Source organism: Canis lupus, chromosome 17 (assembly GCF_003254725.2).
Source record: "Canis lupus dingo isolate Sandy chromosome 17, ASM325472v2, whole genome shotgun sequence".
NCBI classification, from domain to species: domain Eukaryota; kingdom Metazoa; phylum Chordata; class Mammalia; order Carnivora; family Canidae; genus Canis; species Canis lupus.
The window spans coordinates 25,478,454-25,499,639 of record NC_064259.1 but is presented as its reverse complement, the minus strand read 5'-3'; the positions used below and the strand labels follow the sequence as shown (position 1 = coordinate 25,499,639).

Here is a 21,186-nt window from a genome sequence, read left to right as displayed (position 1 = left end):
CTCAATATGGCTTTTTTCTAGAAATAATTATCATAACATTAGCTAACACCTGATTGACCCATCTTGTGTTAGACATTGGCTAAAGTGCTTAACATATTCTCTCTTTTTAAAAGATTTCATTTATTTGAGGGAGAGAGAGAGAGCATCAGCAGCAGAGGGAGAGGGAGAAGCAGACTCCCCACTGAGCAGGGAGCTTGATATGGGGCTCAGTCCCAGGACCCTGGGTTTAACAATTAAGCCACCCAGGTGCCTGGATATTATCTCTTCTATACTTCCCACTTTATGAAGGTTATTTTATCCACTTTTTAAAAAAGAAGAGATAAGGACCTTGAAACACACACAAAAAAAGTAACCTGTTCAGAGTCATATAACTAGCAAATGGAGGAGTCAGGTTTCCAAACTTGGGCACTTCAGCTCCAGAGTTCATGATTTTAACTACTTATTATACTGTCTTTCACTGCTACACATAATTGTAGTTAATTATGTGTAAGTCTTATAAATCCTAAATTGTCAGCTGGAGGCCAGGCACTGTAGTCCTATTCATCTTAGTTTTTCCAACATGTAATTTAATGGCATTCAATATATGTGGTAAATATAAATGCTTAAAATTTCTCAAGGAATTACATATCTTCAGAAAAGATAATATAATAATTGAGACTGCTTCTCACATTGCTGTTTGCAAATGGAAAAAATGTTGGGGGATCCCTGGGTGGCGCAGCAGTTTAGCGCCTGCCTTTGGCCCAGGGCGCGATCCTGGAGACCCGGGATCGAATCCCACGTCAGGCTCCCGGTGCATGGAGCCTGCTTCTCCTTCTGCCTGTGTCTCTGCCTCTCTCTCTCTCTCTCTCTCTCTCTCTGTGACTATCATAAATAAATAAAAAAATTAAAAAAAAAAAAAAAAAGAAAAAATGTTGGAATCAATACAACACATTATCAAAAATATAACAGAAACAGAGGTGCCTGGGTGGCGCAGCAGATTAAGTGTCCAATTCTGGGTATTGGCTCAGGCCATGATCTTTATCTCATGGGTTGTAAGACTGGAGCCTTGCCTCAGGCTTCACGCTCAGTGCAGAGTCTTTGAGATTCTCTCCCTCATCCATCCTCCCACTTGCAAGCATACTTTCTCTCTCTTTCTCTCAAATGAATAAATAAATTCTAAAAAAACCATATATAACATAAATGTATTTATTGACATGGAAAGATATAAGTGGAAAGAGTAGGTCATAAAAGTGTATAAAAACAGTATGTAAATGAAGCAAAGTTATTTGTGGAAATTGATAAACTGATATGAAAGTGCATATCGAACACACAAGATGAAGGAAAGCAAAAACAATCTGAAGAACAACAAAGCTGGAAGATTTACACCACCAGATGTCTATATTTATTTCAAAACTATCATAGTTAACACAGAATAGTACTAATACAAGAATAGACAAATGTACCAGATTGAACATAGAAAATCCAGAAATAGAATTACACGTTCATAATCACCTAATTTATGAAAAAAGGTAGATATAAAAGTGGAGAAAAAGAACTAATTTTTTTCCAATATATGTTTTACCAATTGAACAACTATGTAGAAACAAATGTACCTTGATTTCTACCTCAACCTATACACAAATATGAATTCCAATTTAGGTGGCTCAGTGGTTGAGCATCTGCCTTTGGCTCAGGTTGTGATCCTGGGGTCCCTGGCCAAGATTTCTTGACAAGTACACAAAAAGTACTAACCATTAAAGACTAATAAATTGAATTTATCATTGAAATAACAAACTTTTCACTCATGGGAAAAGATATTTATATATAAAGAACTCTTACAGATCAATAAGGGGAAAAAAGGTAACTCAATTTAAAAATGGGCAGAACACTTTAACAAGCATTTCACAAAATAGGTAATCTGGACAATTAAGAAATATATGAAAAAGTAGGGCAGCCCGGGTGGCTCTGCCTTTCTCTCTGTGTGTGTCTCTCTCATGAATAAATAAATAAAATCTTAAAAAAAAAGAAAAAAAATATAATATATATATGAAAAAGTCAATAAAAAATATGAAAAAGTGTTCAACTGGTCACCAGGAAAAGAATTTAAAACCACAAGACACAACTACATACCCCAGAATGGCTTAAAAAAAAAAAAAAAAGGCAAAACCAACTGTTGGTGTAGGCATTAACCAAAACTCTCATACATTGCCAGTGGCAGAGTAGACAGGTAAAAACCATTCTAGAAAACTGGTAATATCTTCTAACAATGAACATATGTAAATCCTATGATTGAGTAACTTCACTCAAACATATATGTCCAACATAAAGGGATACACATGTACAGCAAAAGACATGTACGAGAATATTCATAAGTAGTTTTATTGATAATAGCTAAAAGCTAAAAATCACCTAAATGTCCTTCAATAGTTGAACATAAAAAACAAATTATCGCATGTTCATAAAATGGAATATGAGAGCAATGGACCAGAGTGAACTACTGCTACAGGAGAGTATACACTGTAATCCCATTTATGTGCCTTCAAAAACACAACAATAATCTGCAAGGAATACTGGTCAGAGCACTAATCCTTTTGTTGGGGTCTGACTCTGACTCAAAAAAAGGGAGGGTTTTGGGGGAGATTTGTAGTGTTTTATATCATGATCTAGATGGTAGTTATAAAGGTATATTTATTTATTAAAATTCACCAAACTATACAAGGATATAAGACAGAAAAGATACAGTCCCTGGTACCATGAAATTTATATATATATAAATATATATATATATATATTTATTTATTTATTTGAGAATGAGTGGGAGGGAGAGAGAGAGAAAGAAGGAGCAGGGGAAGGGGCAGAGGGAGAGGGCGAAGCAGATTACCCACAGAACAGGAGCCTGACATGGGGCTCGATCCCAGGACTCAGGGATCATGACCTGAGCCAAAGGCAGATGCTTAACTGACTGAGCTACTCAGGTGCCACTGAAGTTTATATTTTAAAGGGAAAGACAGAATAACAACTTATAAGCTCTAGTAAATTCTATACAGAGAATTATAGTAGTCTGATGCGACAAGAGGCTAATTGGGATCTATTTTAGATTGCACCCAGTCACTTAATGACATTGGCATTTATTATATTAGTATTGGAATAATAAGATGGAGCTCATCTTGCAAAGATGACATGAAGAACATTTCAAACAGAGACAACAGCTTGTACAAAGGACCTAAGGCAGCAATAAATTAGTTCTGTAAAAAAATCACAGAAAGTAAAAAAAAAACAAACAAACAAAAAAACAAAACAAAACAAAAAAAATCACAGAAAGTGTTGTATAGAGGACATGTAAGTGGTAACTTGAAGAGAAGGAGGCATAGATCATCTCATAAATGAATTCTGTGAATTACTGAAAGGAGTCAGGATTTTATTTTAAGCATGATAGCAAACAACTGGGTGGTTTTAAGGAGGAGACTGACAGTATGATTTAGGTTTAAAAAGGCGGTAAGAGCAGAGATATGGGGACCAGTTAGGACCCTGGATTAAGGCAAGAAATGAAGATTGCTTGATTAGGATTGTAGTAGTTGACATAGAAATGGGGGTGAGGGCAGATTCTGGATGTGTGTGTAGGTTACCCTGATGTAACCTGCTGATGGATAAATGTGGGAAATGAGAGAATAATAAAGGATTTTGCTTGAGTAACTGAGTGGCAGTATACTTATTGAGATAAGAAAAACTGCAGTGGAACAGGTTTTAGGGGAAGAAAACAAAAAGTCTAGCCAATATTTAAGACACCAATCAGACATTCATGTGATGTTGTAAAGAAGACAGTCTGAAACAAGACAGATCTTAGGGCTAGAGAACTAGAGTTGGAATTACTAAATATAGATGATATTTCAAGCTATGTGATTGATTGCAATTATCCTCAGATGTTAATTTTATTGTTTAATTGCTCCCTCCTTTCTTGTTCACTCTAAGTAAGTGGGTCAAAATGGGAGCTATCATGTCCTTGTTTATCCTTATCTCCATGCTGGACCAATCAATAATTCTTTCTCATGATTTTCTTAACCAGAGTTGGCAAAGGGTCTTTCCTTTTCTAAGATGAAGGTAAGAAGGTTCGGGTTAAGGTCATGCTAGGAGTGATTCCAGGATGGTGGGGAAAAGTGATCTAAGAAACTAAACCTGACATGTAGAGAAAAGTAGGCCTGACAAGTAAGAGAAAGACAATGTCCTGAGTGTGCTAGTCTCTATGCCAGATACCTCAGTCTTATATATTTCTGTTATATAAATCACAAAAGTTCCCATTTCCCTCCCCCAAAACTAGTTTGAGTTGGATTTTTGTCACTTACAACTAAAAGCCTTAACTCAGAGTCAGATTCCTGTATACAGATACCTCTATGTACCTTATAACTTTATCATACTAATAGTCCACCTCTATCAAATTTCAGTGACACTTAGGAATATCTACTTTGCATTAAAATTTCATAGTTTAAAAAAAAAAAAAATTTCATAGTTTTGCCCTATTGTTTAAGTAAACAAAATCTGATTTTGTTTGAAAGACTGTTTGATCTAAAAGTTTATTTGCCAAAGCCAAATTCTTCTTTTGATGGGAGAAGATAATTGCAAATGATATAACCAATAAGGGGTTAGTATCCAAAATATATTAAAGAACTTATACAACTTAACAGACATACACACACATACAATTAAAAATGGGCAGAAGACATGAACAGACATTTCTCCAAAGAAGACATACAGATGGCCAATAGATACAGGAAAAGATGCTCAACATCATCAGAGCAGTGCAAATCAAAACCAAATGAGATATCCCCTAATATCTGTCAGAATGACTAACATAAAAAACACAAGAAGCAACCAGTATTGGTGAGGATGTGAAGAAAAAGGAACCTTCATGCACTGTTGGTAGGAATACAAACTGGTGCAGCCACTGTAGAAAATAGTAAGGCAGTTCCTCAAAATATTAAAAATAGAATTACCATATGATCAAGTAATCCCACTACTGGGTATTTACTCAAAGAATACAAAAACACTAATTTGAAAACACATGCGTACCCCTATGATTACTGCAGCATTATTTACAATAGTCAAAATATGGAAGCAGCCCAAGGTGCCTATCAATAGATGAATGGATAAAGATTATGTGGTGTATTACAATGTAATAGTAATACAATGGAACATTACTCATCCATAGAAAAGAGTGAAATCTTACCATTTGCAACAACATGGATGGATCTAAAGGTTATAATGCTAAATGAAATGAGTCAGTCAGAAAAACATATATACCATGTGATCTCACTCCTATGTGGAATTTAAGAAATAAAACAAACAAAAAAGAGACAAACCAAAAAACAGATTCTTAACTACAGAGAACAAACTGGTGGTTACCAGAGGGGAGGTGGGTGGGGATGGATGAAATAGGTGAAGGGATTAAGAGTACACTTACTGTGATGAAGAGTTAGTAATGTGTAGTATTACGAACCACTACATTGTACACCTGAAACTAATATAATGCTATATGTTAATTACATTGGGATTTTTAAAAAAGATTTTATTTATTTATTTGACAGAGAGTGAGTGAGAGAGAGCACAAAGCAGGGGGAGTAGCAGAAGGAGAGGAAGAAGTAGGCTTTTCACTAAGCAGGGAGCCCAATGTGGGGCTCGACCCCAGGATCCTAGGATCACAACCTGAGCCGAAAGCAGACACTAAACCAATTGAGCCACCCAGGTGCCCCATACTGGGATTTTTAAAAACTAAAAAAAAAAAAAAAGAAAGAAAAGAAAAAGAAAAATGACAAGTGTTAGCATGCTGGTGGGAATGGAAAATAGTGCTGCCACTGTGGAAAATATATGGTGGTTCCTCAAAAAGTTAAACATGGAATCACAGAGTATGATCCAGGAATCAGTAGACACCCAAAAGAGCTGAAAGCAGGGATTCAAACAGACACTTGTATACCAATGTTTATAAAAGCATTACTCATAATAGCCCAAAGGTGGATACAACAGAAGAATAAAAAATTTGACATATACACAACAGAAAATTATTCAACTTTAGGAAGTCATGAAATTCTGATATATAACACAGATGAAATTTGTAAATATTAAGTGAAATAAGCCATATTCAAATACTGTGTGATTCCATTTATATGAGGTACTCAGTACAGGCAAATTCATAAACATGAATTTGGTGCTTGCTAAGGGCTGAGAGATAGGGGAATACGGAGTTACTGTTTAATGGGTACAGTTTCTGTCTGGGGAGAGGAAATATTTCTGGAAATAGATAGTGGCAGTTCTCACACAACACTGTGAAGGTACTTAATGCTACTGAATTGTACACTTGAAAATGGTTAAAATAGCAACTTTCATGTTACACACATTTTATCAAAATAAAAACCCCCACAAACTTAAAAAAGAAATTCTTCTTTCAAGTTTTTTCCTAGAATCAGAAAGGAACTCATTTTTTCCATTACCAAAAACCTCTAATACAAAAGATTATCTTCTAACTTTCAATGTTTAGTAATTTCTAAAACTATAGAAACAGAATATCAAATTCTTTGTTAGTCCACTGCTATCACAAATCCCGTCTTTTTTTTTTTTTTTAAGATTTTATTTATTCATTAATGAGAGACACAGAGAGAGATAGGCAGAGACACAGGCAGAGGAAGAAGTGGGCTCCCCTCAGGAAGCCCAATGCAGGACTCGATCCCAGGACTCCGGGATCATGCCCTGAGCCAAAGGCAGATGCTCAACCACTGAGCCACCCAGGCATCCCCACAAATCCAGTCTTAAGATAAAAATACATCTCTAACACTACATTAATGTTAAAATATATCACATTTACACTAACATGTACGGGACAAACCTATAGGAAAATCCTTTGTATTTTCTCTAAAATTTAAGAGATTACCAAAGTATTAAAGAACCTAATGTGAACACTTTATTTTAATATGATTTAAATTTAAATATTTATGTTTCTTATCTAGAATCCTGTTGGAAGATTTTTTTTTAATCTACTTTCACTATTTGATCCCCATTCCATTACACAGGCATTTATTCTCTACAAACACTCTAGCTAAGCTCTTTACTGCCTGATAACTACTACTAAAATTTTAATAGCAATAAGTTAGCAGAAAATAAAATGACTTGAACTTACCCAAATGAATAGACAGGACTAGGTTTCTTCATCATTACCCAGTAACTTATCAAACATGTCATTAAACTAAGTAAAAAGGAAAACAAATTTAGCTTTAGAACTAGAGCAAGAAGATAACAGAGAACGAAATTAAGTTTTTAGAATTCCTAAGTTTGTTGGAAGTTATCAGTGTTTGCAGACTAAATTATTCTAATAACCTAATTATTATAGGTTAAATAATTAAATTATTATTAATTATAATTATAATTTAATTATTAAATTATTCTAATAATCTAATCACTATGAGCATCCTAATACCTGAGTTTTAACATGTGGAGAAACTGAGTAAAGTCACAGTACCTCAAGTCAGTAAACAGAACCTAAACTTATACTTTCTCTACTCTGTAAGTTACCCACCCTAGTTTCTGAATTGAGCATGCAAAAATGACACAGTAATAATAAAAGTAATATATTTTGTTTTAGCCACAAATAAGAAATCTTAACTCTGATAAACTTTATCTTTGTTAAGAGTTAAGGTAAATATTACTGACCACATTCTGGATGGGATAAAATTATGTTCATTTTCCAAGTACAGTGCAGATTCACTTTAAATTACTACAGTGTGAAAGCCAGGTGGTAACTATATGTTTTAGATGAGTCAAGAAGATTTAGTTACGTGACTGATAGAAAGAAAACCTTATACGCCTATGGCCATCAATCTTGCAGACATCAAGGATTTTGCAAACCTTACATGGCAATATGAGAGGTCCTAGGAAGCAGGGAGCCAAAAGGGTGTCTCTCTAGCTCACAATTATGAACTTCTTAGTTACTAATGCCCATCTACATGGTTATAGAAGGAACTGTTATGTTTTTACTTGACCCTTCTCCCTGCCCACAGCTGACTCAACTATTGATAGGCAGTCAAAGCGTATAATCTAATGCCTGGATATTATTTTTTGTTTCTCTCTAAATGGGATATTTTCTTCCAGTATATCTCCTAATAGTTATTGTTTATATATATGTTCTATGTTGATAATTTAACTTATTTCACAGATTACTTTCCTTTAAGCAGAGAAAACATAAATTCAGTACAACAAATTCCTTATTAATTTTGAAACACTAAAGAGATTTTTTAAAACTTACCTAAAAAGATCAAAAATGGTCAAGTAAGTATAGGCAGTTAAAGCTGCAAAACAATAAAATGATTAAAATGTTGCTGAATCCACTGTTTGAAAATATAGCTAATCAACAAGATTTTTCATACTTGGAGTATCCATTACCAAAAAAAATCCCTGAGCCACTAATTAATCTATGTTGGCAATCATCTAGATTAATATAAGTAGCCAAACTTGGTAAATATAGACACATCTGACTGGCTCAGTTGGTACAGCATGCATCTCTTGATCTCAGGGTTGCTGAGTTCAAGCCTGGCACTGGAGCCTACTTAATTAAAAAACAAAAACAAAAACAAAAAGAGGTTGGTAAATACAGAAGCTTACTTTAGAACCCAATTTCTCAACCAGGGAAAAGAAAACAGTATATACCCAAAAGTGCTGTGATCATTTTTATTTTTGTTTTTTACCTTCTATCATTTGAGTACTATTTTAAATACATTCTTTAAATAGCAAGATGAAAACAATGGTACATAAAAACATAAGAGGTCAAGAAATGGGATGCCTGGGTGGCTCAATTAGGTGGGCATCCAGCTCTTGATTTCAGTCATGATCTCAGGATCAGAACCCCAAGTCGGGCTCTCTATTGAGTATGGAATCTACTTGGGATTCTGTCCTCTTCCCCGTCTGCCCTGCTCATGCTCCCTCTCTCCAAAAATAAAAATAAATACCATTAAAAAATTTTTTAAAAAGAGTTCAAGGGCAGCCCAGGTGGCTCAGCAGTTTAGCGCCGCCTTCGGCCCAGGGTATGATCCTGGAGACCCGGGATCGAGTCCCATGTCAGGCTCTCTGCATGGTGCCTGCTTCTCCCTGTGCCTGTGTCTGCCTCTCTCTCTCTCTCTCTCTCTCTCTCAATCTGTGTCTGTGTGTGTCTCTCATGAATAAATCAATAAAAATCTTAAAAAAAAAAAAGAGTTCAAGATTTCCCTTTTCAAGGAAAATCCAAGAAACAGAAGTCTCAAAATCTCACTTAGATACTGCATAAATTGAAGGGCTAATCTATCACATGAAAAAGGAATCTCAGTCTCAGAGAGATATAAAGCTATTTTAAAAAAATAATAGCTCATTTAAAATGATAATGCCTAACAACTGAACCAAATTTTAGTTTACAAGGCACTTTTCATATAGGTTCTCTCATTTAAACCTTTTGAGTTATATTTCAGAATAATACATTCTATGTAAAGAAAGATATACCTTTATTTAAAATCAGAACAATAAATTGAAACTAATAATTAACTCCAAAGAAATAAGAACAGTGACATACCTATACTGTTAGTGGAACTGCACCACATAAGTAGGAAGCCAGTACATGTTAAGTTTATTGCACCAAAGAGCAATATCTTCCAGGACTGTGAAAAAAGAAAATCATTCTTAATTGTATAGTGCTGATAAACTTCACTGGGCCTGTTCAAGTTGCTGCAATTCGTACTCTCCAAAGGAAAAAGCACAACTTCCTTCAAAAAGTGTTACATTTTCTATATCTACCAAAATTACCATCAACCAAGTTATTATTAAAATACATATATTAAAAAAAATAGTTCTAAAGGGGGAATTCTCAAAGAGAAAAAGATTCTGCCATATAAGGTCTCAAACAGTTGAGAAAAATAGGCATATACTATAATATCATTTTGTCTCTTTTGATATGTACATAGAAACAATAATAGCAGATGGGGCAATATATAAAGCAACTTGTGAGTCTGAGTAAAGGGCTTAAGGGAATTCCTAACACTAATCTTGTGACTTTTCCGTATGCTTGAAATTGTATCAAAATAAACGTATTCTTCCCCTCTCCCCAAAAAAGGGCTGCATTTACTTATTTACCAAATAAGTCATATGAAATAGGACTGCAAAAGAGGGAAAGACTACCATGTGTTAGAAGTTCATAGACCTGAGAGGCACCTGCATAGCTCAGTGGGTGGGTACCTGCTTTTGGCTCAGATTGTGATCCCAGTGTCCTGGCATTGAGTTCCACATCAGGCTCCCTTCTCAGTGGCGAGCCTGCCTCTCTCTCTGTCTCTCATGAATAAATAAATAAAAATCTTTAAAAAAAAAAGTTCATATACCTGAGATATACCTGGAAAGTAGCTAGGATTTCGTCAGAGGAAACAGAAAGGGCATTCTAAGAATAAAAGAAGACATCAAGTGAGTGTTTTGTTTTGTTTTGTTTTTAAGATTTTATTTTATTTATTCATGAGAGACAGAGACACAGGCGGAGGGAGCCCGATGCAGGACTTGATCCCGGGTCTCCAGGATCAGGCCCTGGACTGAAGGCAGTGTTAAACTGCTGAGCCACCCAGGCTGCCCAAGTGAAGTGTTTTTTAATTTTTGTTCCACTCCACTCCCTAAAAAGAGGGGAGATCTATAATTGTGTGAAAGTAGAAGTGAAACAAGTTAGTGAAAATGGAGTTATTTGGAAGTGTTAAAATTAGATATATTTGCAAAGGTGAAATGTGGGATAGGATGACTTTAGAACATGGATGCAAAATGTAGGTTTAGGATGAAGAACCTCTGAGAAAGGTAAGAAGGTCCCTCTGTCCCTGAAGGGAAAGAGAAACTGTGAGCTAGGAAGAAGTGACAGTGAAGCAGCACTGAACTAAAAACCTATACATCTCTAGAAAATAAGAAACAAGGCCATTTTCTATGGTAGAGTAGGACTGGAAACTTAAATCCAGAGGAGAATTTGCAGAGCAGCAGTTCTAGTGAGTGTACTACTGAATCATCAGGGGAGAACAAGAATGACTATCATAAATTTATGGTAGGCAACATTCTGCAGCTTCCTCTACCCCCACAAGCAAAACCACAGAAGCAGCTAAGGTAGGGATGTTAGACTGAGAGCTAATATAATAGGTTACTGGGACAAGGGACTCTCATAGTGAGGACATTAATGGAATGATTGGACATCGGCTCTAATCAAGACAGGGATTCAAGAACAGTCAGAAAAGGAGGATAAGGCATGTAATTTAAAAAAGAACATTCTCTGCAGCTCTACTGATGAATCAAGTTATTTATCAATAAATATTTGAGTACTATTTTCTAACAGACATTTTTCTAGGCACTAGAGATACAGCAGGGAACAAAATATGGACCTTATAATCTAATTGGGATAACAATTAGCAAATACATAAGGTCGGGTGGTGGTAAGTGCTATGAAGGAAAAATAAAGTACAGCAAGAATACCGTAATGGGAGACATGGAAAAGGTGCTCTCCTAGACAAGGTGGTCAGAAAAGACCCCTTTAGTAAGGTAACATGTAATCAGAAATCTTACAGAGGCAAAGGAACTAAGCATGCAGATATCTAAAAGAGAAAATGGGAACCACAGTCCTCAGACAAAAGAGGATCTGGCTGAGGATGGATAGACAAGAGGGGAGAGGGAGTCTGGGGTTCCATCAACTACTGTCTTGTATGCCAGCAAAAGAATAGAGATTTATTCCAAATGAGATGGAAAGTGGCTTAGCTTTCATTTTTACAAGACCATTCTGGCTTCTCTATGTTGAATCCACGGTATAGGGATAGAAGGATAGAAGTAGGAAGACCATTTAGAACGTGACTGCAGTAATCATGTGAGAAATGGTGGTTTTGAGGTTGGTAAGAAAGTCAGAAGAGTCAGATTCTTAGTATTACACTGAGGATAGAGTAGAAAGATTTACTTACAAAATGGATGAGGAATGAAAGAAAGAGAGGGAGAAGAATGTCTTCAAGGTGTCTGGCCTGTGCACTGGAAGAACAGAGTGGCCATTTAGTGAGGAAGGGACAGAAAATCAAAGTTCAGGTTTGACCATATTAAATTTGAGATGCCTATTAGATATCCAAGTGGAAATGTTGAGAGGGCCGTGATACATAGGAATGTAGAAATAGGGGAGAAGTTATGAATTGAGATATAAATATGGGGTCATCAGCATATGGTTACAGAGGTTTATTAGTTACTTTGTTAAAGCTGTTTCAGTGGATTGGGGAGGACTACAGCCAGACTGGTATGTATTTAGTGGATACAGAAAGAAGAGAAAGTGAACAGAGAGTGAAGGCAATATTTTAAGTAGTTTTGCTATATCAAAGGAAGCAGAGAAATGAGGCAGTACCTGAAAATGGAAGATATGGTATGTGATGATGCAGGAAGGAACAATTGTAGGAAGGTTGTCTTTGAGTAGACAACAAGTGGAAGCACTGGCCTTGTATAGAAGATCGGAGAGTGGGGATCCCTGGGTGGCGCAGCGGTTTGGCGCCTGCCTTTGGCCCAGGGCACAATCCTGGAGACCCGGGATCGAATCCCACATCGGGCTCCCGGTGCATGGAGCCTGCTTCTCCCTCTGCCTGTGCCTGTGTCTCTGCCTCTCTCTCTCTCTCTCTCTCTGACTATCATAAATAAATAAATAAAATTTAAAAAAAATAAAAAATAAAAAAATAAAAGGAAGGGCAATTATATATATAAAAAAAAAAAGAAGATCGGAGAGTTCATTCATAGAAACAGGAGGAAAGGCAGAGTGTTGGGAGATGACAGAATGTGGAAGTGTTTTCTGATTATTTCATTTCCTTTAGTGAAACAGGAAGCAAGATCAAGAGCTCAGAGTGAAGTTGAATAAGGTTTTAGAAGTTTGAAGATAGAAGTGAAAGACTGGCATGAAACAGCTATCTAGAAAAATGGAGAGCTGAATGAACTAAACAATCCAGTATGGCATATTTGATCATGAATTTAAAGTAAGACCAGACACCATGTTTTGTGTTTCTCTTGGGCTACATTCAGTTGCTTGAGTGCAGGAACAGAGTAGCAAGAACTAGACTTAATGATGTTAAGGATTTGCCAGGGAAGTATCAGAGGAAGAGTAATAGATGAAAGGAGGGCACAAAGGAGTTGAAGAAATATGCAAGAAATTGGTGATGATGGACCAAAGAATCTAAATTGGCTAAGTAAGCAAATGAGGATAAGAGATGAAAAGTAGTGAAGATATGGCATAGTCAATGGACTGGATATCCTAGTAAGACTGGAGAATTACTGGAATTGGGATAATACAAGGAGTAAACTAGAATAACAAGAGATGATGACTATGAGTGAAATGCTTGAAACTGAGACAATGGGAAGATACGGTTACTATAAATGATAATGTCTATGGTATGATCATAGGAATGAATGGTTGGAAGGGATGTCAGACAAGATTATCTGTGGTGAGGAAGTAAGGAACTGAGAGGTAAGGATCTTCCTCATGATGTAAGAAATTACAAAGAACTAAAACAGGAGTAGTAGTAAAGAGAGATGAGCTAGATACATTTTGTAAGATTTAAATTATGATGGAGATTATCTGCACAAAGCAGGTGCTCTTATATTGGTTATGTTCCTACTACCTATTCTGTGGTATAGTGTGCTTCAATAAAGCATAAGATTCAAGAAGTTTCTGTTTGCTTCTGCAATGTTTCTTTCCATCAATATTATAACATTCTATCTGTTCTCAAGAGATCATCCTAAATGATTAGATATACAAGTAGCAGATCAATTTCCTACCCTTGGCTCTTTAGGTTTAAAGAGCTATACTAAGTTAATAGAGCGATACTATTTTCAAATACTAGAATTATTGAGTTCTGACTATATTTCAAAGTTTTAGCAACAGGAGATACAGTGATTAGAAACAAAGAACAGAAGACTCTAGTCTAGTATCATAATACATGGCCAATATCATTGGTACACTTATGTTCCACTGAAACTAGGTTTATTTAAAATTCATCACATATTTATTGGCTGCTTATTTTGTGCTTTTATTAAAAAGTGAACAAAACAGACATAGTCACTGTCTTTGGAGAGCTTATAGTATATTTTAGACAATAATGAAAACAATAAAAACAGAACAATAACTAGAAGGTCTATATTGGTAACAAAAAAGGGTACTGATTATCCTTTTTTTTTTTTTAATGTAAGCTCTAACACAGCATGGGTGGATCTTGAATTCATGACCTTAAAGCATAACTTATTTTTCTTTGCTTACACTAAAAATGAAAAAATATGGCTTTAAATTGCATCGATTAAATTTGTAAAAAAAAAGTAATAAAAGGCAAAATAATTTTTCTTTAAAACTCATTAGAATTATATAAAAAACTTAACTGAAGCCTAGCTTCCTCCCAAGCAAAACAACTGTGTATCAAAGTACTGTAATTTTGCTTAGCCAGGAATGCCTGGCTTACCCAGTCAGTAGAATATATAAGATATTTTTGATGCTGGCATAGTGAGTTCAAGCCCCACACTGAGCGGAGATTACATACATACATACATAAATAAATAAATAAAATTGCTTATTTAACATAAAAAAATGAAAACAGTGTGGTAGGGGGTGCCTGGATGGCTCAGTTGGTGGAACATGCAACTCTTGATGTTAGGGGTCATGAGTTCTAGCCCGATGTTGGGTGTAGAGTTTACTTAAAAACAAAAAGTGTGGGGATCCCTGGGTGGCTCAGTGGTTTGGTGCCTGCCTTTGGCCCAGGGCGTAATCCTGGAGTCCGGGGATCAAGTCCCACATCGGGCTCCCGGCATGGAGCCTGCTTCTCCCTCTGCCTGTATCTCTGCCTCTCTCTGTCTATCATGAATGAATAAATAAATATTTTTTAAAAAACAAACAAAAACAAAAAGTGTGTGGTGGGATCACGAGTAATTTCTACATGCCTTAAAAATTATCTTTTTCAATGTCATAATGTTGTCTGTGCAATGATTAAAATTAGAATTAATAAAGATAACTTACCCTTCGGTCAGCTGCTACAAGTCTAAATTCCTGTAATAACTTGCCAAAAAAAGATCTTTGCGGTTTTCTAAAGAGATGAATTGTCCCCTTTAAGATAAAAAATAAACAAATCAGCATTGAAGCATCTAATCTTTTTCATATCCTGTAATGGGATATGATGGTAACAACTAACATATACTGAACACTCAGTATGTGGCAAGCAATTATTCTAGACACTTGACAAGTATTTATCCATTTAATTCTCATAATCATCTATGAAATAGAAGTGATTTTTAGTAAATTGTCCAAGGGCTAACAAATGGCTAAGCAGAAATTCAAACCCAGGGATTTTAGCTCCAGACTACACACTTTTATTTTGAAATGGAATAGTTAATTTTGAACCAGAAAAGCAAACCATTTGCCATTTGCCAGATAGCTCTACTGGAAATAAAATAATTCAATTTACCTAATCAAAGCTTTATATATGAAAAGTTTGGAAACTATTATTTTAGAAAAATCTCTGAGGTTCTCTCTTAGGCAAAGTATCTGACATCCTGGATAGCCTCTTTAGTCCTTGCTAGTACACAGTACGGGACCAGCAGAGAAAGGGCATAACAGTGGGGTTACCACCAAGAGAAGAAACAGTGGAGACTAGAGAGTTATTTGCCACTCAAGTACGGGAAACTTTAGCTTTTATTAAAGGAGAGTTTAAGCACACATAGGATATTAGCTTATGATTAAGGCAGTATCCAACATCAGGAGGAGAAAATATGAGTTACCAATAAATGGTTTTGGAAAAGGTCAAGTTGAGATTCTCATTGTATTTCTTATTCTAGTTTTTTGTCATGTTAAAACTAAAATATAAAACTATAGAGTATTTGAAGAAATTTATGGATGTATAATTATATAATCTTGCAGATGGAGAAGACTTTTCATAACAGGACATAAAACCAAGAAGTTGTAAAGGGAAAAAAATTGATCAATTTTACTATCTTGGGAATATAATACCCAAAAAAAAAAAAAAAAAAAACAATCCTAGAGAGGAAAGATAAACTGGGAAAAAAAATTTTCAATTGTTATTCCAAAAGCAAAGTATTGTTTCTAGGGGAAAAAAATCTTTCACAATTTTCAGTGGGTCATATATAATAATTTGTTTGCTAAGCGCCATGCACTTACTTGTTTGGACTTTAATTTTAGCAAAATGCTTTCCTGACAGTAAGGCCACAATCACCATAACAGCCACACTACATTGCCACCTCACTATTGTTGGCCAATTTGACTTAAATACTTAAATTTCACAGAAAGCAGTGGAACTGAGTATTAACAGATTTAAAATGAGGGAAACTTTCAGATCCAACTCCAGCACAGGTATGATTTTCCTAGTTAGCTACTAGGACCATCTCAGTAGTTATTAAAAAAAAAAAAAAAAAGGTATATCCCATTTCTTCGAATCTCAGACATGTCATTAGTTACATTAGGTTGAGACTCAGAAAAGGCAGAAAACTAAGTTGAACACTAGAAATCACCATTAAAAACCAGATTGTTGATTAACTGAGGCCAAGGGGCCTACACGGGGGCTCATTATATTATATTCTACTTTTCTGTGTTTGAAAATCTCCACAATAAAAATTTTTTTAAGTAAAACACACTTAAAATATAAAGCATTAGAAAAAAGCGTTACTAATTTTGTTATCCAAATAAAGACTAGTGTATATGTAACTCTAAGTCTTTGCTAAACTAATTCAGCTGAAAAGGAACAATATTCTATTTTCATTTGAGATGCTAATGGTCATGTTAATGAAAATACCCTATTCTTAATGAATTATGTGCAGGATATTTGGTCCCAAGCACAAATTCTGCTCAACACTGTTATCCCTGGGTATCCTCTAACTTCATCCCACTTTATTTGTTAAAGTTTTGGGTTAAGACAGTGTTTTCTAAAAGGTAGAGGGCCATTTCTGATGCCATTCTGATATTGGTTAAAATAAAACCCCACAAAAATCCTAAAGTTCATGTCACTTTCCAAAATTATATTGGTCCCCCACTGCTATCATGATAAACTCTTAATTTTACAACCTGAAATCTAATGCTTTCAAGTGATTTAGCTTGTTTCTTTTCAGTTTTATCTCTTGCTCCAGATAGGGAATCAACTCCAACTAAACTGGTGTACCCCTCGTCTCATGATCATACTACTCAAGAGTGAAAAGGCCAGACTTGTCCAACCAAGCTCTAACAATCCTGTAATACTTAAGCAAATTACTTGACCTGTTTCCTCCTCCAAATGAGAGTAATGAACAGATTAAGAGTAATGGAGTAAAGTGTAAAGTACTGTTTCATGGCTGATCTTCTATGTGAAGCCTTCCTAGATTATTCCAAACTATACTGTTCTTTACCCTACTTGCTTTGCAAATTAGCCAGGATAGCCTGCATCTTGTCATCCTGCATTTTAAGTTAATTTTTTAGCAACTTCACTAATGACAAGGGCTATATTTTCTTTACATTTTCTAAGATAGCTTGTGTTTTGCACAGTAACACCTTAATAAACAAAACATGGGTGACTCATAAACCCTTTCTTCCCCAAAACTTCTAAAATAAACCTTAAATGCTACTTTTTTTTTTTTTTTTTTTTTGCATTATGGTTTCAAGCATAAAAATTTAGTGCCATAGCTATTTATTTGGTGTTTTAAAGACAGGTATTTATTGAAAACCTCCTCTGGGCCAGGAACTGTTACAAGGGTCTGGGAACACCAGCGTGAATACAGAGGTCCTGCTCTCAAAGAGCTTACAGTCTAGGAAATGAGGAAGACAAGTAAATACACAATTTTAACATAGTCTGGTAAGGGCTACAGATGTTACTGGTAATTAGCACTAATTACCATGGGAGCACAACAGAAGCACCTAATAGTATCTTGAGATATAGGAGAAAGTCTCATGAAAGAGACTAATGGACATATAAGGGTTATATTGATAAGGATGAGGGGTAGGAGACGATTGAATCCAGCAGATAGAATAGCATATACAAGTTAGGTGCAAAGGCCTAATCCTTAGAGCATCATCTGCAAGCTCTTCACTGTGACTGGAATATGAATGTATGTATGTGAAAAAAGAGGCTATAAAGAAGGTTTGCGCGCACACACACACACACAGACAAGACAGCAGCATTAGCAGCTTGACAACACATAGCTTTTGTGTGCCATACCATATAAGACTTTATCTTGAGGATTATGGCAGGGAAAGGATTGAAGCAAGGGGCGGGGGGGGGGGGGGTGAGCAGGGAGTGACACAGTCCAATTTCAGAAATTTAATTCTGGCTGCACAGTGGAGAATATTTTGAAGAAAGTAGCTCGAAGGCTATTTGGACAGCCTCACCGACAGTAAACTTTTACCAACTTCCTGTGTGCAAAGGAGGGATTACAGGAAATTTACAATAGAAAAAGAAAGTATAAATAAGACCTTTTTGGGGGACCATTTCCACTCAAGGAAAAAACGTACTAGAGTGACAATGGCTTAGGCACTGACAAGTGGTGCTTCTCTCCTACGGAGGCTATCAAGAGATCCAAGAATTTTTCTGATAAAACGGTGTGTTCCTTTTTTTTTTTTTTTTGGTGTGTACCTTTTTTGACGTCAAGATTACAATCAACTTATCTTTCGATAAAATTCAGAGATATATATATTTGATTTGTAAAAGCATAAAAAAGACGAATTTCTCTTTTAAAAAAAAAATCACATTCCCCCGAAACCGTAAGGTATATAGTGGGATCTGCAAACGCAGGGAAAAAACGTGCAATAAAGACGCTCTACCAACACCTGGACTCTCTGCAACCACCAGCCTTCTGAAAGTTGCTGCTGTATCAGGCTCCCTGGCGCTCCACTAAGCCAGGTTGCAGAGTGGGGCGTCCACCTCAACACCCCACTCATAACCCTCTTTATGAACAACGGTATCGTCACTGATGTAAGTAAGCATCACTAATTACGGTCGCCGTTGGTTGGACTTGTTTTCAGAGCTTTTGCTGGTGCAGACGCCGGCGCCGGCAAAGACTTTAATTTCTGTATCAAGTATATATCTCGGCACGGGAAAGTGATAAACGCTAAGAACTGAAAGCTCGGCCGCGAGCAGAGCCGGGATGACAAGCGCCTAAGGGACCTGGCGAGGGATCGCGGGGGGTTCGGAGCTCTGCGGGCAATGAACGCTTCGGACGTCAGCCGCTTCTCTTGCGGGGGCCCGAGCACGACTCCGAGGACCCCTCCTTTGGGCAGCTGAGGCATGTCAAGGCCGCTTCGGGATGCGAGAAGATAAGAGGCATCATCTACGACAGAAACCCTCAGACCCCCAGCCAACTCACCATGATAAGGAGCCGCACAGCTCCCGCCGGAAGACGCTCTGGGAGCTGGGGTTTTCCTAGAGCGGAAGGGGTGGGGCCTCGGAAGCCGATTGGCCGAGAGAGACCCGGGGGCGGAAGTGCGTGCGCCGACTCTCGTTTCCGCCCGCTCCCAGGCTACCCCTGCGTGCCATAGAGGCGAAGGCAGCAGCTAGAGCGGCCGCGCCCAGGCGCTTCCGGGGTACGTAGGTGGAGCCGAGGGAGCTGAAGACCCAGTCTTCAGGGAGCGCCTAGGTTCTCTTTGTAACGTTAGGAAAAATCTCACTTAGTGCTGAAGCGCTTTTACTTGTGGGGTAGAATTTTTTTTTGCAGTGCTTTGTGAAATAGTATTCCCGTTTGAGGAACCAGGCCGAATAAGAAACTTGCCCAGAGGCGTATACATCCGGTTCTCCGTTAATAGCCGAATTGGAACTCAGACCAGTGTAGACAGTACTGTGTTCTGTTTCCCAAAGCGCTGATTTCTCGTGAAATTAATTTTAGGGAACTAATATTGTAGAACACGGGAAATAAAAAGATTCTGTGTAGAATACGCAGCGCGTGTGTGCATCAGGCACTAGTCAGGGAGACGAAACAAGGAGGGAGGGGGAATAAGTGTTTACAGTATGGAGAGTGTCGTGTAGACAATAGAGTGACTGGGTCGCTGATTTATAGTAGTCCGAGAAAGCTGCTCTAAGGAAGTGAAATGGGACTTCTGAGTGACCAGTCTTTTTGCGAAGATCATTCCAGGCGGGATAGACCATCCAAATAAAACAAGCAGTAGGTGTCCGAGGGTCCGAAAGAAGGCAGTGTCTGGAGCCTTGGGCTTGAGGGCAAGAAGCCAAGAGATCTAAACGGTAAATGGGCAGACCGAGCAGGAATTTCTAATTTAGGGGTAAGGAGGCTGGTTCGGTTTTTGTTTTGCCTTCTAAGGGATACGGGAAGCCCACGGAGCGTTTTAAGGAGGCGGTGAGCTTTACGCGGTGGCTGGAGAACGGGTCGTCGCTGGGCAGGAATTGCCAACCAAGCACTCCCATGGTAGGCACTGTTCTGAGAGGTTAGCATGCATTAGCCAGACCCTTCTTAGTGGGATTGAAACCTCGAACTCGATTCCCCTGGCAGCTTCCATCTCTCCACAGCTCGTTAGACTCCCCAACTATGGCTTTCTGTTAGGTTCCTTTGAATATTACTCTGCACGGATACGATTTTGGAGTTCACCAAGGATTTGAAAGAAATCTGTAGGCATATTCTGGGGCTTTTATCTCTGAAATGCTTAAGATTTCCTTCCTGATTTTCAGCTGTTTTACAAGCCCCAAGTGACTCTTTAGCCCAAAAAGACTATTAGGTTCTGCTTGAAGTCTCTTTCTAAGCACCTTGCACACACTGGAAGTTACCCTTGGGGTAAAAGCTAGTTAATGTGGATCTCTTCTAGGACATGGTTTTGTGCAGTTTCTGCCTGGTTTTGCTTGCTCCCTAGAGTCTTCTAATCTTTGCTTTTTATATTTTGTTCACTTTATAATTATTATGGGCAAGAGTTAGTCCAATACAAGCTACTCCTTCACTGCTAGACTGCAGCCTCTGAAACCTCAAAAAGTTTCAAATAAAAATAATTAAAGGCAAAATAAAATCTACCATTTATTTCCAATCCATTAGGATAAAAATCCACTTTATGCAGCTGAACCCTTTAATTCATTTTTTTTTCTTCTGAAGAAAAAATACAAAAGACCAGATTAAAATTTGAGATAAGCACTTCAAGGAAATTCTTTTTCTGACTCGAGTCCAAAGCCAAACTAAATGGTTCATTCTACCAAAAGAATTAGTTTCTGTACAAAATATAAAGAA

The 21,186-nt window shown here is 37.1% G+C and overlaps 1 protein-coding gene across 4 annotated transcripts in view; it reads right to left on the bottom strand.

Moving 5' to 3' along the window:
- The window catches only part of SLC30A6 (solute carrier family 30 member 6), a 42,320-nt gene extending 22,836 nt beyond the window's left edge, over positions 1-19,484 (bottom strand). For 3 of the 4 annotated variants that reach the window (XM_049095339.1, XM_025454240.3, XM_049095340.1), the window contains exons 1-5: positions 18,797-19,062; positions 15,011-15,097; positions 9,557-9,641; positions 8,264-8,306; positions 7,142-7,207 (exon numbers count right to left, since the gene is read on the bottom strand). In XM_049095339.1, coding sequence (XP_048951296.1) covers positions 7,142-7,207; positions 8,264-8,306; positions 9,557-9,641; positions 15,011-15,097; positions 18,797-18,907 — 392 coding nt within the window. In that variant the 5' untranslated portion in view covers positions 18,908-19,062. Of the gene's footprint in view, positions 1-7,141; positions 7,208-8,263; positions 8,307-9,556; positions 9,642-15,010; positions 15,098-18,796; positions 19,063-19,332 lie in introns of those variants that run through there. The other variant, XM_025454239.3, reaches the window with a different exon arrangement.
- Between the last annotated feature and the right edge of the window lie 1,702 nt (positions 19,485-21,186).